The sequence below is a fragment of the Lagopus leucura genome, unplaced genomic scaffold (genome assembly GCF_019238085.1).
Source record: "Lagopus leucura isolate 7727_CA_CO unplaced genomic scaffold, USGS_WTPT01 Super-Scaffold_73, whole genome shotgun sequence".
Classification (NCBI taxonomy): Eukaryota; Metazoa; Chordata; class Aves; order Galliformes; family Phasianidae; genus Lagopus; species Lagopus leucura.
The window spans coordinates 95567246-95594842 of record NW_024962252.1 but is presented as its reverse complement, the minus strand read 5'-3'; the positions used below and the strand labels follow the sequence as shown (position 1 = coordinate 95594842).

Below are 27597 nucleotides of genomic sequence, written 5' to 3'. Positions count from 1 at the left end.
TTTTTTTTTTTCTGATGAAGAGTTGCCTTGTGGTTCTGAGAGGAAGATAGCAGTTGTAATCTGCGGCTATTTCATCCTTGCTACAAGGTTCAAGAACCAAGCAAGCTTTAGATCAAGAAGACTGGGCGCCAGAAATGATAGTTTGTCATGATGAGATAGGTGGTGCCCTATTTGCATGAGAATTGGTGAGAATGTGGAAGCCTTAAAGACAGAAGTTTGAATTTTGAAACCCTTTCAGTGCTTGTTTGATGGAAGAGAGCTGCTTGCCGCCTGCTGGTATCTATCCAGCAGTAGAGCCACACCTGAGCTCTCCAGTGGGACGTCTGCAGGTGGTGATGAAAGGATGGAGGAGGATAGGGACCATGATGGACACAGTCTGCTGGGAACTAAGAATGAAGGCAGTGAGGAAAATAAATGCCAGGTTGGACCTCTGATGTGTGGTGGTTACCATTCTGCCTGAGAAGTGAAGATCTCCTGGCTTTGCGAGCTGGAAGGTCAAGAGGGGAGAAAGTACTGAGGTAACTTGAGGAGGCATTGGCATGGAATTTGAGAGATGATATTCCTCAAATGCATCCTTGTAGTTGGCCTCAGAAAATCTTGTGGTGATAAGGTCCAGTGAGTAATGTTTTTTCCTCATCAGTGTAGATGTTCCTTCAACTTGGTTGACTTTTCCTTTGTTCAAATGCAGTGGCCAAGGGCACCAACTCATGCTGCCATCCCAGTGGTAGGACAGTCATGTCTCAAGTTTATTGGACGAAGTGGTGATGGGTTGGGGTTGGACTTGATGGTATTGGAGGCCTTCTCCAGCCTTTATAATTCTGTGGAAGTGAGTGAGTTTGTGCTCTGCTTGAACAGCCTTGCTAGAGAAGAATTGTCACCTTCTGAAAAAATATGCTATTAAATTACAGCAGGTGTTTGGAAGTGCTCATAGGAGAAGGCTAGGCCCAGACATCTTATTCCTCCATCCTCATACCTGACAGGTGCAGTTTCCCACCCACCAGACAAAGGAGCTACTCGCCACTGAGTCAAAGCCAGATGTTTAATGAGGCTCAGGGCTTTTTCCCCGTTGGCCCTGCTGCATTACAGTTGTTTAAGTACCATAGACTTCAATAGACAGTGCTGGCTGCACTGCACCATGCAGTTCTGGCATGCTGCAGGAAAGCACTGCTTTTCACTGACACTATGGTCAGTCTCTTAGATGCACGAATGCCTTGTGAAAGTTGGTCTATAGATAAAGCAGCTGTGCTTCACAGAAATAATCATTGAGACACTTCATGTTTAGGAGAATTCTCCATATCCTTTAGAACAGCAATTACACCATTTTTGAAAGATATGTTTTTCTACATACATATGCGCGCCCACAAGCTATAATTTTTAAAGGGTTCCCCTTCCCTTCCAATAAAAGCTACCTTTCCTCCCTGGGTTGATTATGGTTTTTGTTCTGGGTGGGGCCATCTAACAACCTGGGACAGCCCCAGCAGCAGCTGGCCAGCTGCCATGCAGCTGCGTGATCTGCAGACGCTTTCCTCTGCAACTCTTAATACTGCTGAAGACAAATCTGTAGGGTTAAGGTAGCAAAGGACTCCATTTAAGAGCATAATTAAGAATAGTTTGCCTGAAAGGTGTAGCATGCAAGCCAATAAAGTGAGGGGAACTAAGGCTAATGCTGGATTCTCAGCTGCTTTGCTTCTAACTATGTGAAAGATGTGCATCATCTAACCTTAGTGACAGTATCTCATAAACAGAAAAAAGCCAAATATTTTCACCCACCTCATTGCTGCACATTCTGGAGTAGCTTAATTGCCCGGTTGTCATCAGAAAGTGCATGGGGCAGGCTTCAGTGTGATTGCTTCACTTCATGGTGCTCCAAGCCAGCCAAGTGCCCTGGAGTCTGCAGGCTGGTCCTGAGCTTGGGAGATGTGGATGGCTTACAAGTAGTCAGAGCTTTGGTGTGTTCTCATAAAGTTAAATCTCAAGGAAAACAAACAGCTTCTGTGTACAGGAAGCAAGGTCCATATATGGACCTGAAATATTTGAATACCTCCCCAGCATTTATCAACTCTGGTGTGAGGAAAGGAGTATTGCCTATTCTAGGCTTATGGATGGAAACTGAAGACAAGATTTTGGATTGAGGGAAGTCTTGAAAATTCAGTGTGCACTTTCTGAGTGCTGATCTAGTGACTGCACCACGCTGTCATGCCCTAACCTTCATTTTTCCTTTCTTTCTTATATTTTTCTACATCCCTTGGCATCGATCACATGTTGGGAAATGTCTGTGGCTGGAGCCCAGTAAGATGGGTCCAAGCTCCCAGGGTAGTGCAGCATCACCAATAACTTGATCACGTAGCAAAGTGTGCCAAGCGATTATATGAATGGAGCCAGAGCTGCACCCTGCTTACCTTGCCAAAGGCGAACCCTTCTGCAGGACAAGGTCCTTTTCTAATAAGGGGCAGAGGTCTTCTTGCTGAGATAGGGGATGGAAACTAGCTTTTCTTGCTTGATAGGAAGTGGCTCTTCAAATTGGAAGAATTGGTGTCATATCTGGACATGCCGATGTTGAGCACATGGATAAAATTGATGGTCCTGATGGCAAAGATTGTAAAAGAGCTGTAGGTTGTGGTATCAGCCTGGATGGGAAAATGAAAAGCTGATGGCTTAGTGCCCCACCACAATGTGGTTATAATGGGCAGCGTTTAGATCAGAGCAACTAAGTTATACACATAGGTATCCACCAGTATGCAAAAATCACTGAGCATAGAGAAATCACTGAGAAGTGCAAATTATTGATGGAAATTACGAAGTACTAAGTAACTCCTGATTTCTTGATTTTTTTTTTTTTTCTTTCCCCTTTAAGTGGATGATTTCTGCAGCAAAGTAACTGAAGACAGCATTACTTCTGGGACAGCCAGAGGCTCCCATTGGGGTAGTAAATGACAGAGAAAGCTGCATTGAAGGTGGCAGTTTTCAAGCCTAGTTGGAGGAGCAGCAGTTTGTCTGGATGGCTTTTGCAGATGGATGGGAAAGAGGGTGGTATCTAAAGCCTTTTACCTCAGAAGAAAGCTTGAAATTTAATGGGACTTCTCTAGAAGTCCGAGAAATCAATGTAGAAACAAGACCAAAACTGAGCCTTGGAAGACAGGAGATGGTTGAGGCAGAAAGGCATGGTTGGGTTTATTTGTTCTTTATCTATATAGACCATATGAGAAGGAACAGTACACAGAAGAAGAGAACACAAGTTATCCTGGATGGAAGCAGCTCAGTTTTTACACTCTAGGAAATCAGCTGGAGTGTTTTACTCAATTCTGAGCATCGGGAAGCCGTTGAAGTTGCCATGGATGAAGTCTAGGAAATACAAAGGTAACTGGATACCTCTGTAGGCATGCTTGCCTCATTTCTTGTACCAGAACACTGTGTTGAGGACTCAGATCAAAAATATTGTTAAAAACTTAGTTTCTTGGTTCTGGGAGAGCATTGGAACGTGCCAAGTGCAGTGCAGGTAGTATAACTGAATGTTCTGAAAGCTTTCTATCAGACTGCTCAAAGTCCTCAGAGCAATAGAGATAAAATCTAAGCGTGTGTGTGCTGTGCTGAGAGGTTAGTAGCTTTCATTGTGTAGCAAGAAGGAAGGAGCATCTATAAAATAAAATGGGCAAAGGGAGAACTTCAGGGTGTTTTTTGCCAGATTGGCCCTGCTGCAGGAGGTTGGCCCTGGGCAAGTCCCCTTGTGCCTCTTGATCTGTCCTCCAAATGGGTGCAGGTTGAGCTTTTCCCTCCTGATGAGCTCCCCTGGGGGCCTGGAGGTGGACGTAGATGCCCCCATGGTAGAGACTCTTTGTGACCTTTCATGATGAGCAGTTTCTTCCAGAACTATTGTTGTGAGCTTATGGTGTACTGCCTTTGAAAGCCCTTCAAAGAGCTGGTGGAGCTTCTTTTAAGAGTATGGCATGGTTCTCATAGGCCTGGTGATCTGAGCTGAGGTGATTCCTGTTTCCTTCCATCTGAGGTACCAGCTGGAGTCACAGTTGTGTTTTTACTGCAATGCTGTCGTGGTTACGGGGCAATTTCTGAGGGCCATCTTCCAGGCTCCATTTGGCTCCCTTGAGTTCCTGGGTTATGTGAGCTCCATGGTTTTTCCACCGCTGTGGAGACCAACTCCCTTACACATACCATGTGGGTGTTAGCCTTGGGGCTCCACTTGGCTCGTCCTGCTCTCGTCGTCCCCATCTCTAATGGCATAGCACGGCTTGTTTGATGTCTGTGTTGACATTGGGGAACTCAGTGGAGCCGTTCCTTGTCGTTCGGTGGGTCTCTTCACTATGGGGGTCTTGAGCACTCAACACCACGCATTGAGGAGGTGGATTTCCATCTTGGCCACAAACTCTGCAAATGCACTGCGATCAGATTGATGCTGCTGAAATACCGCCCTCAAGAAAAACACCCTGATGAGAATGTGTGATGCTCACAAAAGGTTCTGTTTTGTTTTGTTGCCATTGCAGTGACAGCTATATTGTGCGAGTCAAAGCTGTGGTTATGACCCGAGATGACTCCAGTGGGGGATGGCTGCCGCAAGAAGGAGGCGGCCTCAGTAGAGTTGGCGTCTGCAAGGTCACGTACCCAGAGGGCAATGGAAGAAGTGGATTTCTAATCCATGGTGAAAGGCAGAAAGACAAACTGGTAATAGAACCTAATTCAACTTTTGTCTGTTCTTATAATGAGAATTATCCCGTATCTGATGCTATTGTGTTCTTGTGCAAGATTTGAAAAATAAAAATAAAAAAGGCATGTACAGATAGTACAAAGCAATCCCATCCTCATCTAGAAGACTGTTGCCATCTCTCACTGTCTGGCCGTCATGCTGCACGAGCAGGTAAATTTTCAACATCCGTGTGCAAAGAACCCCCCTCTGATTCCTTGAGAAAGAGCCTGCGTTTTTCTCACATCTAGCAGGGCTATGTGAGAAGTGAATTGAAGTGTAAAGAATCCATGAAGCCAGTCACATTGCACTGAGTAATGCAGCGCAAGACTTTAAAAACGGCAATGAATTATTTATGCTGCGTGCTGCTTAAGGTTCGAACAAGCAGGGTGAGAATATGAAGACAAGTTGTCTCTTATGAATTGACACACTCGGTTTCTTCTGGTAGCTGTTTAGATGGAGGAAAAAAAAAAAAAAAAGATGCTTTCCTTTCCCGTACAAAGCAAATTAATAAAGCCTCTTCCTTTTTTTTGCAGAGTCTGGTTTAACTGTTGTATTTTGTTACCGCATTTTTATATATTCGATTCTTCTGAAATCCACTCTTATGAAGAGATGGGCTGGCTTAAAAATAGGCTCCCCACACAGGCTCAGGAAGCTGAGTGCTTGGGAAAAAGTGTATATATATCACTTGAGATGGAAATGGCCCTGCTTTCAAAAGTTCTGGTGCTTTAAAGCTGTTTATAGTGCAGCTCATCTTTTGTGTTAGTGTTTTGCTTAGGATGCTTTTTTTTTACATTATTTTCAAGCAATACTTAGGTTTGGGGGAAACAGGGTGAGACTTAAAAGCTGTTTCTGTTCTCCTTGAGCATCACCCTAGAAATGATTTTTGGCACAGCAGTGTGGCTGGGCATGAGGGAGGAAAGAGAAGTGGGGGAGTGTAATAGCACCTCCTAAATCTGCCCCAGCAAAAAGTACCTACTCAAAGCCTAATGAAAAGATGAATGTGTGATGCTTATGAGAACAATTAAAGGATCTGGTGTTTATTAGTCATAATTTAGTAGGGAAGGATGTGCTCTCTACCAGCATAGCGCAAATCATGACTTGGCTTGCTTTTGGGGAGAGGAAGGCACTGGTTGAGGCTGAAGTGGTGACATCTGTGTCTTTGGTATGGGAAAAGTGACTTTGCTCCTCTCCTTTTCCCAGGTGGTGCTGGAGTGCTTCGTGAAGAAGGACCTGGTGTACACCAAGGCGAACCCGACCTTCCACCACTGGAAAGTGGACAACAGGAAGTTTGGGCTCACTTTTCAAAGCCCCGCCGACGCTCGAGCCTTTGACAGAGGCGTGAGGAAAGCCATTGAGGACCTCATTGAAGGTACCAGGGCGTGTGGAAACTTGAAGTGTGTTCAAAGCAAGGAGATGGGGAGATGTCAGGGTTGAATATCGGCCCTTGGGCTTGGAAGTCTCTTTGGTTCTTCCAAGCGTGCCAGGGAAGCTCACTTCAGAGAGCTGTGTCTCTCCATTCCTTCAGGAGAGAAGGGATTTAAGCCTAAGAACTCTTTTATCCCGTCTGATCTGGTCTGCCGGGATCTCACCCGTTAGTTGTTGTGTGGGTATGACTGCTTTTTTGATAGGCTGTGCTTTCGTGTTAGGGACAACAACAGCCCAGGCTCGCCTTTATGTGTAGCCGAATCTACTTACACTGAGTCTTTGTTAAATCAGCCGAGGATGAATTCCTGCACGAAGCTGAATTAAAACTTTGTTTTGTTTTTGCAGTAATTACTTTTGTCTGTGTCCGCTTGGCTGAATGGCTGTGCTTGAAGACTTTGTTGTTTGTTGGGTTTTTTTTGGTAATTCTTTAAAAATGCATTTGAATTGCCCATGCTTTGAAGAGGTCATAAATTCTTCCTCTTCACATCTCGCTGCAATCAGTCATAATACAACTATAATCCAGTACTACTTGATTTTATTTACATGAAAATTGATTCTCTGATTTTTAGCCATCCCACTTCATGCAGGGGCTCAGTGCCCTGTCCTTGCTTTACCATGTAAGGGATAGGTACAGAGTGGGAATTAATCCTCCATGGCTCTTTCCTGCTTTGAGGAAGCATCTTTTCAACTACTGGCCATTCGCTTTTTCCTGTTTGTTTGTTGACCTGAACAAATCATGGCTGACCCTCTGCTTTCTTCCTGCTTGCTAACACAGGAAGCATTTTGATTCACAAAAGTGACATTTTATAGAAATGACACGTGGCCAAGCAACATTTAAAGATTTTAGCTCAGTTGTATCGAGTATTTTGGAGATGCACCCAGTACATGGCAACTCCTATTCTTCTCTTTTTGATCCATTTTGCAGTGGAAGTATTTAAAACCGAGTTCCTCTGCATCTCAGATACTTCAAAATCAGCAACTCTATATTTATCACATTAACAGCACAGACTGATCCTCATGAATGTGCTCCTGCTTAACTTCCAAATAAGGCTTTCTGAATGGAAAACAATCACTGGCACGTGCACACACAGTGTCAGGCCTTGGCTTTCATTTGCTGCTCGTTTTTTGTTTGCTTCATCAAATTCAGCAGGTAATATTAAGCAGGGCAAACCGTGCATCTGAAGCTTCATGAAATCACTGCTCTATCCAGTAGGTTATTTCGTGTTGCTTTGAAAATCTGTAAGTTTTGTGTACAAGTACAGTAATCCTGGGCAGCTTTGTAGAGAAAATCTAGATTTTTATTTTTTATTTTTTATTTTAAAGCTATTGTGGCAACCTGCTTGAATGTTTTCACATTAACTTAGTGTTTTAAGTGGGCTTTCACACTTGGCTCAGCACATCTTCCTGCTTACGCAACGGAATGCAGCCAAGGCTGGTAGAGTTTAGCATTATATGAGGTACATTATTTAGGAAAAATTTCCAGAGTGAAGGTGCTACAAAGCATTTAGCTATTCTAGTTAGAGATGAATGTGGCTACAACCCAGCATTATGAAGCACCTCAATGAGGGGACACCCATGGGGTGAGAGGAGAGACCAGAGATGTAGGATACGATTTCCCACTTTTTGAGGCAGTTGTGTATATTTTCTGTCTTTTTTTACGGCTTTGTGAATTTCAGTTCCTTTCAGATACATTGCTTACATGGGGAAAGATGATTGTGTGACGAATAGCTGATAGCAGAGATGTTTAATTGTATTTAATAACTTGCTAATTTACAAGAAGAAAAAAAAAAACATCAAAAACTTCCTTTTCAAAGTAAGGTTTGTTTTTCAATAAGAAGTAATTTTTCTGCCCCAATTTCAGAGCATTCTTGAGGAGTAACTCATGAGTGGCCCTAAGCACCGATCAGCGCATAGCTTTACCATTCTTCAGAAATGAAAGCCTTCTGCAACTGGAAATGCTGACTGCTATTTTTAGCAGAGTTAATTAGCGTTGGCAGCGGTGTAGTTACATGTCAAGAAACACTCTCAGATGTTACCTTTCCAACCCAGCTAACAGCAGGTGGTTTTTCTTCCAAAAAAAGCCGCTTTTTACATCTATCCAACAAATAAAGTTAGCCTGCAAGCATTCACCAGCCTGGTAGTAATAACAATTGGAAAAGTTGCATGGAAGTGTCGTATTTAAAAAAAAAACCTGTTTGTTTCTAGGGTCTACTACTTCCTCTTCAACGCTTCACAACGAGGCTGAGGTTGGCGACGATGATGTCTTCACAGTAAGTGCATCTCCCTTCAGGTCATTCTCCTTTGTGCTCTGGTTTTACACTGTCAGGTTTGAAAGGCTTAAGGGTTTTTTTGTTGTTGTTTTATTACCTGGGTTTGGCTTCCGGCTTTAATTACGTTTGTACAGTGGGTGTGTTTTATTTGATGGAAGCATAAGCCCTGCAGAAGGTAAACCTCTGCAGGAGCATTGGGTTTCTCTTGATCTCCCATTGCCACGTGAAATGCATGACAAAGCAGAGCAGATGTTGTCAGGGCTGGAAGTGAGCAAGTAATGTCCCTCCAGTTTAATATGCCTTGGTCTGAGTCGTTCTTCTCTGTATGTAAGTACAGTAGGTAGCTGCTTCTCAGGTGTGCAGTCAAGGAAATGAAGTTCTGAAAAATTGCCTTTGTTATTGGGAACAAAAGTCAACCTTGAAGGCGTTCGGTGCGTACGTGAAGGTAGAAAGTTCAGACAGCAGGAGGAAGGCATACTGGTACGTGAGCTACCCAACCAGTGGTGGCTGAAGGAGGAGTGAGTTGCTCATAGTGAATTTGTGGTAATGTCTGAAATGTGTTTTGGAGCTTTTTTTGAAACAGGAGCACCTCCTGTTCCTGCTGCACTTGAACACTTTGAAAAGGAGGAGGAAAAAAAAAACACAACAAAAACAGTGAATATGTCAGATGAAATTGTAATCTGATCACTGATATTCGATGGACTGAAAACAACGCTCACAATGAGTACTTTGTTTTACTACACATATTTACCTGGCTCCACTCACAACCCCCTTCCTTACACAATAAATGCCCTCGTTGCATGGTGCAGGTGGGGGTGGGATGCCAGGTAGGATGTCCTCGTTCAGATCCTTCTTTGGGACACCCCTTTGCACCTACAGGGAGCAGGGCAGGGCTGAGGATGGGGAGGAGTGCTATCCATCCAGCCAAAAGGTGGCTTTGAAGGCCAAGTGAGATGGCACAGGACAGGGTTTTGTGCTGTGCTCCCACCCAGCTGCTGGCACATCATCTGGACTGTCCATTTGTCATGGCTCCAGAGGCTCCAGAGGCAAACAACAGCAGGCAGGGTTAAAAGGTGACTTCCTGTGCTCTGCAGAAAACCCATCATTAGCAGCTGCTTCCCAGCTACCTGCCAGGGGTGATTTATAGGCGCAGAGCTGGGGGAGGCCCTGCTGGAGCCAGGCCAGCTTACCAATTTGTGCTGTTTTGTCCCCAGAGCAGGGCTCTTCTGTTGTTATCGGAGTGAGGACGGAGTGAGGATGGTCCCTGAATGCGTGGGCATCCACCAGGCAGCTCTCACTGGGTGAAGCATGGAAATGCTCCATGTTAAAGCAGTGAAAAGCAGCCTGCAGAAAGAGCAAAGGAGACCTTTGTTTTGTTTTTTTTTAAACTACAGTCCTGCCAGTTGACATTTGGGGATGCTCCTGTATTCGTCCACAGACCCAACATTATGTTGATTTTTAAACTGGCAGTACTTGTTACAGGAGGAGGAAATTGATGCCATTTAGGATGTGTTGCATTATTTCAGGGAATCAGAGCGAACCGTGCACCCAATCCACTCAAACTCCCGCATTCCCCCAAAATGCTGAGGCTCTTCCCTCAGCCTCACCTGGGTGCTCATCACCCAGCATCTTGGGTTTCTTGGGCTGAATCTCTCCTTTCACTGCAGTAAAGTTCTTTGAAGTTCTTGGCTTGCCATTTATCTGGGAATCCTGCTAGGTGATGGTGGAGCCTGAGATCTGCATAAGCCAGAAATAACACACTGAAGTGTATAGGGCTTTTAGACTGGAAGAAATTAATGTGCAGTGTTTTTTGGAGGCTGGTTTGTGTTCTGGTATTTTTACCTTTCTGTTTCATTCTTTCTTTACACCCCTTTTAAACTTATATATATGATAGTCCATTTGGTCCTCCTTGCCCAGAAAGCATTTATTACAACTCTCCTGTAAACGCTTTTCCCCAACCACAGCAATAGATTGTTAGGGTTTGGTTTTTCACTCTGTTTTAAAGAGAAAGCACATTTGCTCTTTTTATTTCCTAAGGTAGCTATTAAAATCTTTGCAGTCCTCCCCCTCTCCCACACATGGATGAATAAACTTGACTGCGTGCGGCAGAATTTTCAGAAGCATCTGCATGATTGAGTCATTTAAGCAGTCATTTACGCATCTCTGAAAATCCCAGCCGCTGCCTCCAGTCCTTGCTGCAAGGTCCTGCCTCTCCTTGAAGATGTTGCAATCTGTTCGACCGCTGCGGTCCAGAATTGGAAATGGAGCTTTGCAGATCAGTGCTGCAGCTCAGGCAGCAGTGTCCATCTGCCCCTTTTTTTATGGCAGCCCAGCCATCGTTCTGAAGCGTGGATTGCGTCTTTAAAACAGGGCTCTGCCATCTGATAACTCGGCCGTGCTTTAGACCCATAGTGATGAGAGAAGTAAATACAGCGCTCTGTTCTGAGAGCCCTACCTAAGGGAGCAGAAAGCTGAGGTCTGTGGAATAAATGTCACTGACTTTGGGGGGAAAACGCTAATTTCTGAACTGAAATCTCCATTTAGAAGTTTAACAATATGTAGTTGTGTTTCTTTAATTCCAGATCCTCAGTAGAGCCCATAAATGTTTTCCATATGTTAGCAAATAAATTTCTCCTGTCTTGTACGTTATAAATCGTCTTCTCAAGAGATGCAATCTGAGTAAGACTAGCCATCCGCTCCGTCCCTGCTGGGGGAAGCATTGTCTTTGCAGCAGGCTGAGATTTGTCTTCATCCATCCAGCCTGCATCTTCAGACTTCTTTAATTAACATTCACTTTGCAAATACCATTTAATAAGGATCGAATGATTCTCTAGTTCCTCGGCCACAGAATTTGCTGTATAATTGAGTTCTTCTGCAGATTTTTTCCTTAATCTACACTTTTACTTTCAATTACAGATAATAATCCCACATGACCATGAAATGAAAAATGTGAAGTGAGTCCAAGGAAAGAAAGGTCAATGTCTTCCAGAGTCTGCAGAGTGCCTGAAACAGTCTCTTTTTAGTAAGCCATCCAAAAAAACAGAGGTGTTCATTCTGAAACTCTATGGCCAGTGCAACTGAATTGCTGCTCATGTGTTTTTCAGATAAAAGGGCAGCAGTGTGCCTGCTTTAGTACTAAAGACAAGACTCCCACTGGCAGAGGAGCGATGGCTCCTGTGTCCTCTCTGCTTTAGGAACCTAAAAATGGCTGCAGTCCTCTTTTGGCTTAACAGGAATGAGAGGAAAAAAAACCCCAAAAACACAAAGAAAACCAACCTTGCTAAGTTTCACAATCGTGTTACAGTGGTAGCTGTTTCCTGCAATTAACAGTAATTTTAGAAATCCTAGTCTTTGTTGAAAGTGAGACATTCAGAGTTTTTTGCAGATGGTGGAGATGTGATCTAGAAAAGCGTAGCTGAGCTACAGGCTTTGGTTCATTGACATCTAGACTCAATCCATTGCTTCTCTTGCAGATTTCCAGGATCATGGCTAAAAGCTTGCTTGCCTTCTTTCTCCAGAAGCAGAACAGGGCCGATGCTCTCTTTTTTCACTCAGGGAACGTGGACACACCTTGCTGCTACCAAGTTTACCCATTGTTTTCCCTCCCGTAGATAGCTGGCGTCCTGCTGCTAGGATCCATACCCACAATCTCCAGACTCAGACTTCCCCCACAAAGCCATGTATTCAGGGTAATCCCACACCCCTCACAGCCCTTTCTCGACACAGAGATGTTCCCCTGTTGCTCAGGGATGCTGGAGCCAGGAAGCTGTCCCACAGCTTGGATGCTGCTGGCGTTCGTTGCTGGGACAGACGCGATGCTGGCGGTACGGGTTGTGGCAGATGTTAACGTTACAGCCCTCCTCGCATCTCTTCTGGTTTCATAATTAAAAAAACAGATTTCTCCCTGCTGCCTTTCCATGAAACCTTTTCCCTACTTTCATCTCCCATGTGGGCCTCAAGTGTGTTACAGCCTCACTATTAAAATTTATAAGATTTATGTTAGTTAGATAAACACTAAATCTAACTTTTCTTGCTGGCTTGGTCGTTTCATATTCAGATGGTTCTTTTAAAGAACAACTGCAGCTCATTTTCTTTAAAGTACATATGTAGAGACCCAGCCCAGTTACTTTGGATGGCTATACTTGTGCATTTTATTTCCTTCATGGGTTTGCACTTGGGATTAAGAAGCAGCAAGAGCCTGCAATTTCCTTTTTTCTTAGGCTGAGATATGGTAACATCAAGGAAAAGCTGCTCTTGGAGGAGCAGAGCTCTGGATGGTACTGGTGGGGTGCAGTGCTTAGGTTGTCACTGCAAGCAAAGCAGCATTGATTGCTCCGTAAGACCAAGCAAAGCGACTGGGGACCCGTCACAACAATAGAGTCAGGTGGCATTACCTGTGGTATTCTTGCTTAGCAATGCCCAGATAACAGAAGGGTTCAGTGCTCCTAACCACATCCTCTGGACTTGGAGCTGGTGTTGTAAAGCACAGCTATTCCAACTGAGATGAAAAAATACATAGAACCATAGAATACGTAGTTTGGAGAAGACCGCTAAGGTCATCAAGTCCAACCATCAATACATCCCCACCATGCCCACTAACCCGTGTCCTTCAGCGCCATGCCTGCCTTTTTCTTGAAAGATTCCAGGGATGGTGACTCCACCATTTCCCAGGGCAGCTGTTCCAATGAATTACCACTCATTCTGAGAAAAAATGTTTCCTAATATCCAACCTCAGCCTCCCCTGGCGCAACTTAAAGCCATTCTCTGTCATCCTATTGCTGTTAACCTGAAAGAAGGGGCTGACCTCCACCTCATCACAACATTTTTTCCGCCTCTTTTCCTCAAGTTGACTTTGTCTGGATGAGTTTACGTTGGTCAATGGGAACAGTAACATTCAAAGAGGTTTTCAGTAGGGAGAATCAAGTGGGAAGTTTTTCTCTGGTTGGCAGGGCTTTATAGCGGTGTGCTTCCCCCTTCAGATTCTCCAGTTTCTTTTAAGTGATACTGGAAATTAACCCCTTTATTTCTAATTATTATACAAATAAAGCAAGTTCTGCTTACTACAGTGATTGGATACAATTGTCCCTGAGACAGAGATGTCACCTGGAAGGGCAGCTGCTGTTTTCCTAAGTCATTCAAAGCCACAGGAGTGATGATTGCCTGCCTCACAGAAGTTGTCAAGATACACTGTACATAAAATCTGTTTATTCTTACATATCTTGCAGGTTCACAGTATGTGAATGAGGATCTTAGGTGAGCTGATGGGAGAGATAAGCAGTGGATAGGTTTGAAGCTTTGCTTCCTTTGAAAGAAGAGAGACAGAGGACTTCTCAATTTCTGCATTGCCTTATTGTATTTATTGTATTACTTCTTGCTCTCAGGTCAATCTCTAAGGGGTAAAGCATTCTGAGACCAGAAAAATGCAGTTCAGTGCAATTCTCAAATGCACTGAGTCTTTAAAACAATTTTCTCCTTTTTTCTCTCCTTGTTTTTTTCTTTCTCTCCTCTTTTTCTCAACCCCTACCATGCTGGTTGCTTTCCCCCACAGTCTGCAGTCTCCCAGGTCCCTTGCAAGGTGACCTGTTGCTCCAGCAGTTCTGGCTGGAGGAAGCAGTCCCTTCAGTGAATTATGGCCTGCTCACAGCCCCTGCTATCTGGGGTGTGTGCGTGAAGACTGGCAAACAGCATCTGTTGTTCAGTAGCAGATTATTAAGCAGATAATATCTGTGTCGCGCTCCCTTGAGCCTTGCTGTCCTGTAGTTCTCTGTGTAGCTAATTAGAGTGGTGATGTGGAAGTGTCAAACTGCTTTGCTGAGGGTAAGCAACTCCTCTTGTTGCAATCTTTGTTCTAAGTTCTGTTTTTATGGTGTGTTTTCTGGCTCCATCCCATTCCCATATACAAACACAGTTGGTTCTGCAGTGGGATTGGGATATATCCTGCGATCCTGCAGGAAACTGAAATCTGATCTTCTGCTACAATGGAAGTTTCCTTATAGCTGCATCCTGCCAGAACTTGTGTTACAGTTTGTGCACCGGCTGGGGATCCTTGTGTTCAATTTGCTCCTTTTCCCTTGCTCCAGCGATGCAAAGGAAATTTTTGTTTCTTTCTGTTTTTAGCACTTTTTCTTCTTTTCCCCATGCTTAATGATGATGGGTAAGTTAAGCGTGCCAGTTCTTTCAGTATTACCCTCACTTTAATTCTTATGTTGTACATAACCAGCCTTGCCTTCATTTAAGTGATCTCCCAGCTTCCAAAAGCCTGTTTCCTTGTAACATACAGTCCTTGGAGGCTTCTGGACAGGAAGGGTATCAGCAACCTGCCTGTAGGATTTGTTGTCTGAAGGTGAATGGAGCGGTGCTCTGCCAGCTGTAGTTTGTAGCTAATGAGTTCTTGCTCTGAGCGTATTGCAGCACCACTTTGCACTTGCATTCAGCTAGCTGAGTGTTTGTCTTCCAAAAAAATAATTTGGCTTGGCGTGGTAATATACTGCAGCTATGTGATGAGTTGAAGTGTGAAGCTGTTTATGAGCACGTTCCCTTCTAATTCTCCCAAGAAGTGAAGGAGAAGTGTGCAGGCTGCTGTGCCATCCAGAAGGGCAGCGAGTGTGGTGAGGTTTGACCTTTGGGCACAGGAGCACACAAACAGCCCAACCTGCACCACATCTTGGTCACTTCTGTTTCCCTTCGGTGCTCTGCTGTTTTCAGGGTGAAGCAGACTCTTAAAGGGAAGATTTTGCAGCACTTTACGAAATGAGTCTGTGGCCTCTGATTTTGGCCTTGCTTTTTGTTCAGCTTTGGTTCTCCAGGCGTTTCTTCAGCACTGTGTAGGGGAGCATAGGTGAGGGACTCAATTTGAAGCAAGAAGCCCAAAGGAATCACATTTGGTTCCCCAAAACTTGAGCATCATACCCAAAACCACTGCCAGGAATGCAGCTCCAGCTGGCTGCTGCAAAGCTGGCAGAGCAATGTGAGGCCCCTCCTGTTTGCCAGCACAGGGAAGTGACCCCAGAACAGTTTTCCCACAAAAAAAATTGATCGTTTTCCAGTGGTTTCACCCCTACAGGGCCAGAGAAGCTCTTGGCTTCTTATGCAGCTACAAGACCTCCAGTACCATGCTCATGTCAATCCTGCACTGCCACTGAATGTGTGATGCTCTGCAAAGCAGCTGGTGTAAAACAGCCACACAACTCCCCTGAGCACCTGGTGGCAGTCCTCACATTTTGCTTCTCCAGGCACTTTTGTACTGGTGGCTGAGTGGGGCTGATGGGGATCTCAGCACCACTCTTTGGGAGGGGGGCTGTGATTTCCACACACTGTGTTTTGAACACAGGCAGATTGGGTTGGAATCCCACCGTTTCATGTAATGGGTATGGGCAAAAAATAAAGAGAAAAAAACAAATCGGTGTGGAGAGTTCAGGCCACTTGAAGCATGCACCCAAGTTTTGCTAAGTCTAACCATAATTTGGTTTTGTCCTCTGATTTTATTTATTTCTTTATTTCATGTTCTTGGATAGCTTGCAGAGAGGAAGGAGGAGTTTGGGAAAGCTAAACGATGCAATGTGCTCTTACATGAGGCTCCAAGAATGATTGTTCCTTTAAAGCGACAGTCTGCCCCTTTTAAATAAATATCAAAGAAAATCCTCCAGTTGACCAAAATCCTGCAGCACGATGCTGCCCACACCCCCAGGCTTGTGCTGGTTTTAACTGAGAATGCAAAAGCCCTGGGAGCTCATTGTGGAGCTCTGCCCAGCGCAGAGATGCATTATAAACAACTGCATCTAAATAGCTGTGTTCTCTCCCCTCACCTGCCTAATGTGTTCTGCCAAGGGTCTGCTTTCCCTGTGTCTTGTAAATATTTTATGAAAATTAAATCAGAAGTGATTACAGCGGGCAGTTCATCTGTCTCTGGTTCTGACTGCAAGAGGAGAGGGAAGGCAGAAGTCAGTAAGTGCCACTGCATTTTTAAGCAGAGCCTGACATTTTTACGGTGCATGTGAAGAGGGTGTTTTTAAAGTTTGCATCAGCTGTTGGGTTCTATTTTAGTGATGGATTCCAGCTAAAATAACGTGGATGCTCAGAACTGTGTGAATAAATGACCCCTAACTGACTTCTTAAAATATCATGAGTCTGCTATGGGAAGTCTGCACTCAACTGTTTTTCCTCTCTATTTGCATCCGAGTGTATTATACAGGAGCAGTGTGCCTATGAACTTGGAGGTTGCAGCGTTTCATCTGTACATAGCAAAGATGTGAATGATGGACTGGAGGCTCCAGTTCTTGCAGCTAATCTCGTTTTCGTCAGCATCTCCCCATTCCCCAGCCTTATTTTCCCCCTGCCTGGGAGTTTCTGCACGGAGGAGCTGGAACTCAGTGCTGAGTTATGTGGAGCCATCTGTTCCTGGCTGCCCCTAGAGCTGCACAGGCTCTCGCCATCCTCTGTGTGCGTTGCTCAACACCTGCCAGCCGAGCTTCATTCCTTTATTTCCTAGCATCCACATCAGTCGTCTGAATGAAAACCTTTTTGGCAGTGCTGAGTGTGAAAAGTTCCCTCTTAGCACCTGAAAATGGGGAGCCAGCGCTTCCCTAATTAATGGCAGCCATGCTGAGAGCAAGCATGTCAAAAACAGAAAACTTCAGGGAGGAACTGGGACCTGCACAGTAATGTACCAAGGCAGTGATCTGCTCTGTCCAGGTCTGCGCCCTGCTGTGAGACAGGGCTGCCTTGAGCTGAGCTTTTCTCTTGTCACGTTCTGCTTTTCCCTTCAGAGTACCCAATGCAAAGACATGACAAGGTACATCAGCCCAGTGGTGGAGTAAGGGCAAGGTGAGAGATTTCATACAGGAAGGAGATGTCCTGTGAATGCTGCGTGGCTGCAGTCTTCCCCGAGCTTCCGCAGGCTTTCAAATGCCCGCCTTTGCAGAGCTGTCGGGTGCCTCGTATCACTGGCGAGCAGCTAAATGCAAAAATCTCTCCGAGGTTTCACCCACAGCACATCTGATTGCTTGATGTATCGTTTTAGCCGTGTCTGATTCTCATGGGTTCACTTCAAGCCTTGCAGCGAGCTGCTAAGCCACATCTGTGGAGCATGCCGAGCTGGCCGGCGATGCCAAGAGCGGCTTTAGCACAAGCTTAACAGAGATGATCTCGTGCACAGAGTCCTTGTAAATGCTCCTCCAAGTTTTGCTGACTTAAGGCAGCACAGCCACCGGGATGTTTCTGGCACCGAGCACCATAATCATGAAAGTTAAAAAAAAAATTAAAAAAAAATAAAGGTAGTAGTAGAGCATCTGCCCTAAATACACAGGGCACATCCAGTGAATGGAAAACATGAAATCTTTTTCTAACTCTCTTGAATAGAGAGCAGTAGGCGTTGAGATGGGAGCTGAGAGTTTTGATCTTCTCCTCTGTGTGACGCTCAGAAGTGCTGTGTCTCTTCAGGCTTACGACTGAAAGCTAGAAGTGAGAGGAAAGAATTGGTCTTGCAAGATTAGGCTGAGGGAGTTCTGAGAGACCATATTTTATCTTAATCTCTTTGGAAAGGTGGAAGTTTCTTTACTGTGTGTCCAAAATAGCTCTCAGACTTCCTCTTCACAAAGTTCATAAACAGCAGAGGCTCTGCAGATAAACCTCAGCTTCAAGCACAGGTCTGTAGCATTGGCTCTCTTTACCACCCCACGGACTTTTATCATTTTTCCTTTCCGTAGTGATAGTGCAGCTGTGTTTTCCCTTTTTCCAGTGAATGAGGAGGGCTGTGCTGGGGCTCCCGAGCAGTTGTATGTGGGCAGAGCAGGCAAACAGCAGGATGCTTCCCTGTTTTCCAGGCTCATCTTCAAGCTGTGATTTGGTGACCAAGTGGGGCTTCTTTTCCTGGGGATGATGTGAGACAGCAGGTGGCTCCCCTTTAGCACGCACAGGCTTCTCACAATGAAAGCAGGAGCAGCCGTGGGGAGGTTATGCTGCTGAAGTGTCTGCCTTGGTGAAGATGAGACCCACCACGTTCTGTGTTTCCACGTGGGCTGCATTGAGAACCCTTCAGGTGGGGATGATTCAGCCAGCAGACCTGCTGCAGAGCAGTGTGTGCAATAGAGAACAGGTTAGCTCACAGACAGCTCATGCTTCAGAAAGGCCAGGCTGGCACAGATCAGAGCCATTACTTGCAAAATGACATGTTCAACATTGTGATGCTTCTATTCCCCATCACCTTCTCCATCTCATGTAGCTGTAAAAATCCTACGGAAAGAACAAACCATCTTGTTTGACCAGCAATTATTCTTAACAGCAAACTTGCTGTAGCTGGCTGAGAGCATTTGTGGAAGCTGCAAGCAGCAGCTCCCATAAATTCCCTCAGGCAACTGATTTCTGACGAGCTGCTTCATAATTTGGAGATGAACCACTCTTTTTCCTGGTCACCCTGGATATTGCTCTGTATGAACAAAACTGTTCGGTGAAGCCCTTGGAGGAAAGGTGATCCATCCAGATCAGTAGCTGGGAAAGGGGGAAGCTTCTTCTTATTTCTCATCATTTTTTATGATCGATACTTATCTCAGAATATTACTTAGGCACCTGATTAGCCGGCTGTTCTTGTGTAACAAATCCATTTAAATGAGAAGTAAACTGCAGTAAATTATTAACATAATCTTCTGCACTAATGACTAGGTTTTTTAAATTGAATGAGTCACTTCTTAAATTGTGAGAGGGAAACAGGGGCCAGGGACACTTTTTTCTTTCGTTTTAATGATTACAGTGCAACCATTTGCATGTAGAAATGCAGTGTTTTTTTCTCAAAGCAGCCGTATCACACATGCGGTACGTGTGCTCGCTCAGATACATTCAGCTCACTTGCAGAAGGAAATGTGTAGTGTGGGTTTTATAAAATTACTATTATGGCCATGATTAATGATTTTGTTATCCGAGCAGCAAAACCACAAGACTTTGCAGCCGCCATAGCAATCACAAAACTGCAGTATGTGCCGCACAGAATTCGCTAATTGAGCATCGAGGGCATGTTGAAACGGCGTTTCTTTGTGGACTTGCTGTTCCAACTGCTTTAGGTTTGGGTTCATTCCTCTTCTGTGACTACTGGGCATGTTTTCAATAGTTTTTTCTCTCTCTCTCAAAAAACAGTGGAGCCAGATTGGTTTCAGCAGGCTTTAGAGGAAGACAGTGTTTGTCTTAGAAACCAATGGTTTGGACATGCTTTTCCATCAGTGAAATAGCCGGACTCTAGAGACTGTGTGCTTTTTAGATTTATTCCTGTAAGCAAGTGTGTTATATTTGGGTGACCTGCAGTAAACCTCTGATGTCTTCCCTTTTGTCATCTTCCCCAAAATTTTCACTGCTGTGGTGGTAGCAGAAAATGCTAGCCAGCACAGTCGTGTTGTATGGCACAGGAATTGTTTTCTGCTTCCACTTTTCCTTGAGGTTGAGTCTGACTTTTGAGTCTGACAGTCACCAAGTTCAGATTCAGTTGCAGTTGAGTAGTAACCATAGTAGTAATGTGGTTGAGCACCACAGCTTTTGGGGCTTGAGTGTCATACCTTTGATTCTTGGTCAGTTACTTTCTTCTGAGAGCTTCTGTATGGCTTCTTGAACCGCATTATGGGATTTATCTCAAGTCCTTGCTTCTGTTTGAACCTTATCTGAGTACGTTCCAAGTGCCTTGTGTTCTCTTCCAAAGGATACAAGAATAATAATCACTTCCTACTCCCCTTCAACATGGGAGTCATGATTCTATAGAGTTCTTCCTTCCTATCTTCACATTTCCTTCCATTATCTCTTTTCCAAGGTGGAGAGAGCCAACCTCACTAGTTAGCCCGTATTCAGAAACCTCTGATTGTCCTGTTGATTGCCATGGGAGCTTTGCCATGGTGGAAATACCCTCACGAAGATTTCAGTGCTGGCACTTGTATTTTTTTTTTTTAATCTGCTGATGAGCTCTCTGTCATAGAGCTGCTTGTTTTAACCCTAAGACCTCTTTTCTCAGCAGCGATAGTTATTTTAGAGTACATCATTGTACATGGCAGATCAAGATGTTCCCATCAGATTGCGTATTAGTGGTAATTAGAGTGTGTTGTTGTTGTTTAACATCTGATCCTCTAGCATCATAAGGTTCTTAAGCAAGTTTTCAGGGTCTGCTTTCATTTTTACTCCTCTGAATAACTTCACTGTCATGAGAAGGTTTTATCATCATGCTGCAACCCTGCAACCTGTTGCCTTCAGCCTTGTCAACCTGAAGGCAGCACAGACTTTTTTATGGAAGAGTGAGCAGAGAATTAGACTTGGATATCTTACTTTCTACCTTTATTGGTGCTCAGAGCAAGTGTTTGCATTGGCACTCTGCCCCTCAAATCTGAGGACACTGAATGTGGAAATGAAGCAATTTTTAATATGGTTAAAGCAGAGGCCTGAGCCGCAGCCTCTTTGGTATGCTGCAAACAGGTTTTGTAGCCATGTTGACACATGTGAAGGAGAGGCTCAGTTGCCCTGCTGGCTCTGAAGGAGATGAAGGCGTGGAACAAAGGGTAGATAAGGATCCAGCACGATAAAAATTGCTCCAGCCTTTCTTCTAATTGCCTCTTGCAGAAATATGGCTTTCCTCGTGGAGCCATGTGTGCATTCAGCAAACAGCACACTTTGTGTTGGCTGGTTATAGCCCCCAGCTGTCCCTCTAAGATTGTAACAGCAGTTACATCCAGTTTGGGACTTCTTTCCATCTAGCAGAGCAAGAGGGTTGCAGGCCAATGTATGCCACCTACTCCAGATGAGTGAATTTCCCAGGCTTCTTTGTGTTCACCATAAGCACCCACAATGTAGTTGGAGCATACCCACGAAGGCTTGTCCCAGCAGGGCTCGCCTGCATTTCCACTGAAGGTGAAGGGTCCTGCTGGCACGGCACCATCCTTCTTCCTTTTTGGCTCATGACAGTCAAAGTTTAACTTTAAGAGCGTGCTACAAGGCAAAACTGCCTGCAATACAGGTATTTGGCTTTCTGTTCTAAGCTGAAATTGAAGCTCTGCATCCAGGTCTGCACCACATGCAGCGCTGCAGAAAAGTACTTGTAGGAGAGGGCTCTTGTTACTAAATCCTAACTCTTCAAAGGTTTTCAAAATAGCCTGGAAGCTTGATATTATTTTGAAGAACTTGCCTGTAGAAGCTGCTAATTTTGTCTTCACGTGCCCCCAGAAAGTGCAAGATATAGTAGGGCTTGAAGGTACAGGCACAAAACTTAGCTTAAACCCCAGGTGTGAAGTGCCTGCATCTAGTAAGAGATGAGGACTGGGATGATGAAACCATTAGAAGAAAAAAACTGAACACCAGTGCAGTTGCACTTTATAGGTGTTATTAGTATAACTTAAGGCTTGTTCTGATTCTAAATACTTGATTATAAAATAATTGGGGGAAAAAAAACCCACAACAATCTCACATGGATTAAAAGTAGGCTCACAAAGGGTGGGTCAGCCGTTCAAAACTCATCCTGCTTGTTTTACTTCTCAGATAACACAGTCTGACTTCACACCACACTGCAAACAGATCTGTGTATTTGCTTTCAACAAAACAAGGTGGCAGTTCAGTGCTATACGAGTCAAAGTGGGTCGACTAATATTTTGTGTTGTAATGCTTTAAGGTGTGTTCACGTTTGGGCAGCGTCTTGCAAAGCGTTGTTTTGAGAATAAACAAATAGCCACAGTGGCTGTTCTTGTCTTCTTGGATTAAGAGACGTGTTTAGTACGATTCATTGAAAAATAATATTTAGAGAGTGCATTCTTGACCAAGAGAGAAGGTTTTTCAGGAAAAACCGGTCTTCTGCCATTGTTGATACAACCACCTTCCCCTGTTGAGTTTGTGACTCCACCTAATGTTGTGGCAAATGGAAACCTCTCCGTTGGGTTTGCCTTAGCTGCAGCATGGGTTGTTAGTTGAAGGGGGTTGGAGATTTTTCTTTGTTTGTGGCACCAGTATTTTTGGAACATGTCATGTCACAGCTTTTCTGTCAGTTGTACCCATGGGCAAAAGGAGCCATCAAGGGGATGTTCATTTAACAGCTGTCCTTCGATATTTGTGGTAATGTGAAAAAGTCTAACCATCAATGAAAGGAATTAATGGGCCTGAACGTCTGGATATCGTAAGGAAAATACGAAGGTTGCATCCAAAAATAATGCCTCCTGTTTTGCACACCATCTATCTTGATGCATGTCAGAGGCAGATGTTGATGGGAAGAAAGGGCTGTGAAGAGGGGATGGCTAAGACTGGGTTATCCCGCTGTGCATTTCTGCAGGAAGAGAAATAAACGTGTTAAGAAGCTGCACGAATTGGCAACACCACATTACTACACGGTGTTTCACCCTTTCATAATCATTGCTGTGGAGCAGTGCAATTAACTAACCTAAAGAAAGTGAGGTAGCAATGTATAAAAATACAGGAAACGTTCATTGTACATTAAAGATTAGCAACAAAAGGAGAAGAAAAGCCCTAAAACTTTTACAGGAAAGCTGAGTAGTTAAGTTGCCTGCAATGAACTGGAATTCACCATTTGGAGAAGAATGCTGAAAGAAGTTTTTTGACTCCGGAAGGCTTAAAAAAGAACCAGGATTTCTGCAGTCCTGAGTGCACATCAGGAAGTAAATGACAGCATCATTTGAAGGAGTTTAAATATGTGCTTCAGAGGTAGCTTCCAGTGTGAACATTCAGCACCACGCAATGCCTAGTACAACAAATAATGTGCCAACTGCATATGAATGGTGTTGGTGAATATGTCACTGGTGGGCTATGGTACACTTAATTTTTCCATGTGTGTGGCAACGTGTTTTATGGCCTGGCAACAAACCTGCTTCTTGCAAGAGTTTTATGTGAAACCTGTGAAAGCTGCCTACTGTCAGGTGTTGCCAATATCACAGGTGTGTGCGAAGTCAGTGAGTAGCAAAGCATCTCTTTTAAGACTGCGTGCTGTAACAGTTGGACATATTACAAGCTTTTTCCCCTTTCCATTTCTTACAGAATGCAACAGATAGCTCCTCCAACTCCTCTCAGAAAAGGGAACAGCCTGTGCGAACTCTGGCATCTCCAGCATCCTGCGAAAATCGAAGAATTTGCACTCGTGGGCACCTTCATGACCATTACAGCTCTGACCACTACCATCTAGAACAAGTAAGGCACTTCTCACTGCTGGGACACAAGGGGCTGTCTCAATCATAGTTAAATAAGTCCACATAGCATATGGCTCCCCACCACCAAAAACACTCAGAAAATCCCCACTCCTTTCTCCTCCTTTAGTTTTAAGTGGCATTTAATTATTAAAATAAATACATGTTTACACTGACTTTAAAATGTTAGGTCTTTTCAGAACTTACAAGGAGCTTATAGTCAGGAGGAAGAATTACTTTTTACATGGTCTGACAGTGACAGCACAAGGGGGAATCATTGTAAACAAAAGGGAGATTTAAATTAGGGGAAGATCTCTTTGTCAGAGGGTGGTGAGGTGCTGACACATTGCCCAGAGAGGCTGTGGATGCCCCCAGATCCCTGGAGGTGTTCAAGGCCAGGTCGGATGGGGCCTTGAGCAGCCTGAGCTGGTGAGGGGCAGCCCTGCCCTCAGCAGGCGGGTTGGAACTAGGTGATCTTTAAGGTCCCTTCCAACCAAGCCATTCCATAATTCTGTGATTCTATGTGCAAACAGCTTATTAATCTTTTCTCCCTCTTTATCTCCGTCCCTGCTTCTACAGTCAGTACCACGATCCTACCGGCACGTCAACTTTCCAGATGACGATGAGGAAATAGTACGCATCAATCCTCGGGAGAAGATTTGGATGACTGGATATGAGGACTATCGCCATGCTCCAGCACGAGGAAAGAACTTCGATCCTGATGACGTGGACTCCTATGTACGTTTTGCCAAAAGTGAGTCCTCAAAACACGAGTACACTTATCCTTACGTAGACAACTCAGACTTTGACCTGGGTGAAGATATCAAGGGTGCTGTGATAAAGACTCAACCTGTCAAATTCAAGCCCAGACGGAAGGAGGATGGTGAGAGGTCACGGTGCGTGTACTGCAGGGACATGTTCAATCATGAGGAGAACAAACGGGGTCAATGCCAGGATGCTCCTGACCGCATCAAGACTTGCATCCATCGAGTGAGCTGTATGTGGTGTGCAGACACTATGCTCTATCACTGTATGTCCGATCCGGAAGGAGACTTTACAGATCCTTGTTCGTGTGACACCAGTGATGAAATGTTTTGCCTCCGGTGGATGGCCCTTATCGCCTTGTCTTTCATTGCTCCATGTATGTGCTGTTACTTGCCGCTTCGGGCTTGTTACCACTGTGGGGTCATGTGCAGGTGCTGTGGTGGAAAACACAAAGCTGCTGGATGACTACAGATGAGTTCGGTGTGTTATGTTTTTCCTGTAGTTCGGGGAACACATTGGTTTTGGAGCATTGAGATCACTTATTTTGATGCAGCCACTGTGCCCAGCAGCATCCAGAAACCACCAGTTTGGATCATTTTACGTTCGATCGTCTGGGGCTCACACTGCATTGATTTGCTCATCAAGTGTTCTAACTAACTAACGTACAGCATAGACTTTTGTATTATTAATCTGTAATCAAACAGACTGTCTTGTACATGTTTATATTATTTTTTCAGTTAAAACGAGTTTAAGAACTGCTTTAAATGGTGGTGGATTGTAGAACATCTCCAGGTTGTGTCCGTCTTGCCTCTGCTCGCGCGGTACCATCAGTGTGCCAGCAAGTTTTGGCATTTCTCTAAGCGGGGTGGCGTAGTGAACGAGATCTCACTTGGAAGATATTTTAACTTGCTGTCAAGTTATTGTGTGTAAGGAAGGTGTGCTAGTAACAAACTTGTACCACAACACAGTATTTCTGTCACTGGTTTTCTTTTGTTTTGTTTTTTTGTTCTGTTTTCCAAAGCCAAAATAGCCATGTAAGCTGCAGTTTCTCTTCTAGAGTCCATCGTCATTTCCTTCAACAAACATCTTAAATTATTTCTCTGTTCTTAAAGCTCTACGAACAGAAAGCGAAGCTCAGTTACCATAGTCACATAACCATTGAGAATCTGGTAGTTCTCCTTACCTGTAATCATTTCAGACCACTACTTGAAAGGGAAACTTTACATTTTAGTGTTTTCTTTTTTCCCTAAATAACTTTGGAAAAATAAAACTCTGTTTTCAGAGTTCTGCCCAAAAGAAGGGAACTTTTTCTTTAGACAGCCATGTAATGATTTGAGTATAAAACACTACAGTTCCAGATGAGGAAAATTGTTGTTATGCAAAGAATTATTAACAATGCAATGTCAAAAGCACTATTGTAATCCATGGCAATTCTGGGGAAATGCTGCATTAAGTGGTGGATTATATGGAAAACAGTGTTTGTTTATTTTTTCCTGTATAATATGTGAGCACCAGAACACGTGTGTTCACGGTGGAAACTACGTTTAGCAGTCTAAACAGGTATTGAAAATCAAAAGCCAGGATGTTAACCACCACTTTCATTTCCTGACCTACGGTTCTGATTCTCCGGATGCTTACAGATGTCCAATGTAATGCATATGCAACCAGCATTTATGTAATTCTTTGTATAGGATTAATCACAGGAGTCTTTGCAGGAGCCAGACCGAAGCGTCTCCCTCACTTTCCCCTCCCTAGTTCACCACCCAGATTTATCAAGTGGATGCATAAGGTGCATACAGCGGGATAAAATTACTTTAATTTTTTTTAAATGTCATGTTGTCTTGTGTACAAGGCTTGTAATTAGCTGGAAAAAAAAAGAGTATTTTTCTAATATATTACAGGAATAGCCAAATAATTTTTATTAAAAAAAAATGATTTAGCGCAGTGAGCTCTAACTAGCATAGTACAATCTGAATACTTTGAGGCAGCTAGGGATTGGCTTGTCAAAGCTGGCACTGCTGTTCCTGCCATAATTTCTTTCTGCAGTAAATTGCCAGTGAGCGCATGTCCTTTCCCTCCCTCTATTGCACATTGACATCAGTCTTAAAAGAGAGGATTTTGTTTCTTTTTTCTTTTTTTTTTGCCAAATAAATGTAAAAGGAACGCTTGCCATTTTGTCTTGGTGGAATGTCCCAACGGTTCCTCTGAGAGTTAATCACAGCTTTTTAGTAAACCATGAACAAAGTATGCAACGTGCTTATACACTATAGAGTTCGGTAGGCTTCATTTGTAGCAGTCGCTGGGGATCTTTTGGTTGGAAAAGGAAAAGAATGATAATGCAAAAGGGATGGAGTGTTACACACTCGGTGATGTGTCTGGGTTTGCTGAATGAAATATAAATATTTTGTGCCTAATAGCAGTTGACAAATCTCTCAATGGTGTCTAGTAAACATCAAGCCAGCCTCGAAAACAATTTTATGGAACAACCTTTTCCTTTTATTTCTGTTCTCCGAGTTGTTTCATGTAAACAAACATCTGTAAGATCTTCTCTCTACAAAGCACAACACTACAAAAAAGATCTTACAGTTTTTTGTCCGGTCTTGAAGTGCCCCTATTTATTTAAGTAAAGTAGACATACTCCAAGCCTTTCCGTATGTCTGAAAATAAAAATAAAAAATAATCATTTAAAAAAAAAAAAACCTCCCTTATTATTATTTTTTTTTTTTTTTCCAGTTTTTCCTCCCTCCTTCTTCCTCCCTCTTTTCCTGTTGGGTTTTTGTAATACTTGTAGATTTTTGCCGCGTGCGTTCTTGGGTTTGTGAAGGCAGTGGTGTAAGGGCACAATGATAGAAATGGGTGTTTTTTGTAAATATTCCTCCTTACTTTCCACACTGCTGCTGAACAGTGTGTAGCGTTCTCCCAGTCAGCTTTGCAATACTGACATCAATCATTCGAGAGAAATTATTCAGATTTTATTTTTGTATCTGTGGTAACGAAACATTAACCAAATTTGTTTTCTGTCATGAAAAATGTTTGTTTTTTTTTTTTTCAAGCTATCGCTCACATTAACAAATTAAAGTGCCTGAAGCCTCATCATTATTGTATCTATATACTAAAAGTTAAAACCCTGTTGTATTGATTTTTATAAGCCTTTTTACCTCTGTGTAAAAAATATATATACAAGTGTATGATGTACATTTTAGTTCTTAACTTCTTTTTTTATTGTTTCTAATATGTATGATCCGTGTAGCTATTGCTTTAAAATGTACCATGTAAATACAAATACATCATATCAAAACGA

General features: G+C 43.7%; 1 protein-coding gene across 1 annotated transcript; it reads left to right on the top strand.

The window, feature by feature from the left end:
- Positions 1 to 4502: 4502 nt before the first annotated feature.
- Positions 4503 to 27597, top strand: SPRED2 (sprouty related EVH1 domain containing 2). Its single transcript, XM_042882234.1, has 5 exons — positions 4503 to 4674; positions 5897 to 6065; positions 8327 to 8391; positions 23386 to 23535; positions 24111 to 27597. The coding sequence occupies exons 1-5, from the start codon at positions 4531 to 4533 to the stop codon at positions 24759 to 24761; spliced, it is 1179 nt and encodes a 392-aa protein (XP_042738168.1). The 5' UTR covers positions 4503 to 4530; the 3' UTR covers positions 24762 to 27597.

Excerpts from the sequence above, each read along its gene's own strand:
- SPRED2 (XM_042882234.1), top strand. The coding sequence starts at position 4,531 with ATGACCCGAGATGACTCCAGTGGGGGATGGCTGCCGCAAGAAGGAGGC. Across the intron at positions 6,066-8,326 it reads CATTGAGGACCTCATTGAAG|GGTCTACTACTTCCTCTTCA; the intron begins GTACCAGGGCGT and ends GTTTGTTTCTAG. Across the intron at positions 8,392-23,385 it reads GCGACGATGATGTCTTCACA|AATGCAACAGATAGCTCCTC; the intron begins GTAAGTGCATCT and ends CATTTCTTACAG.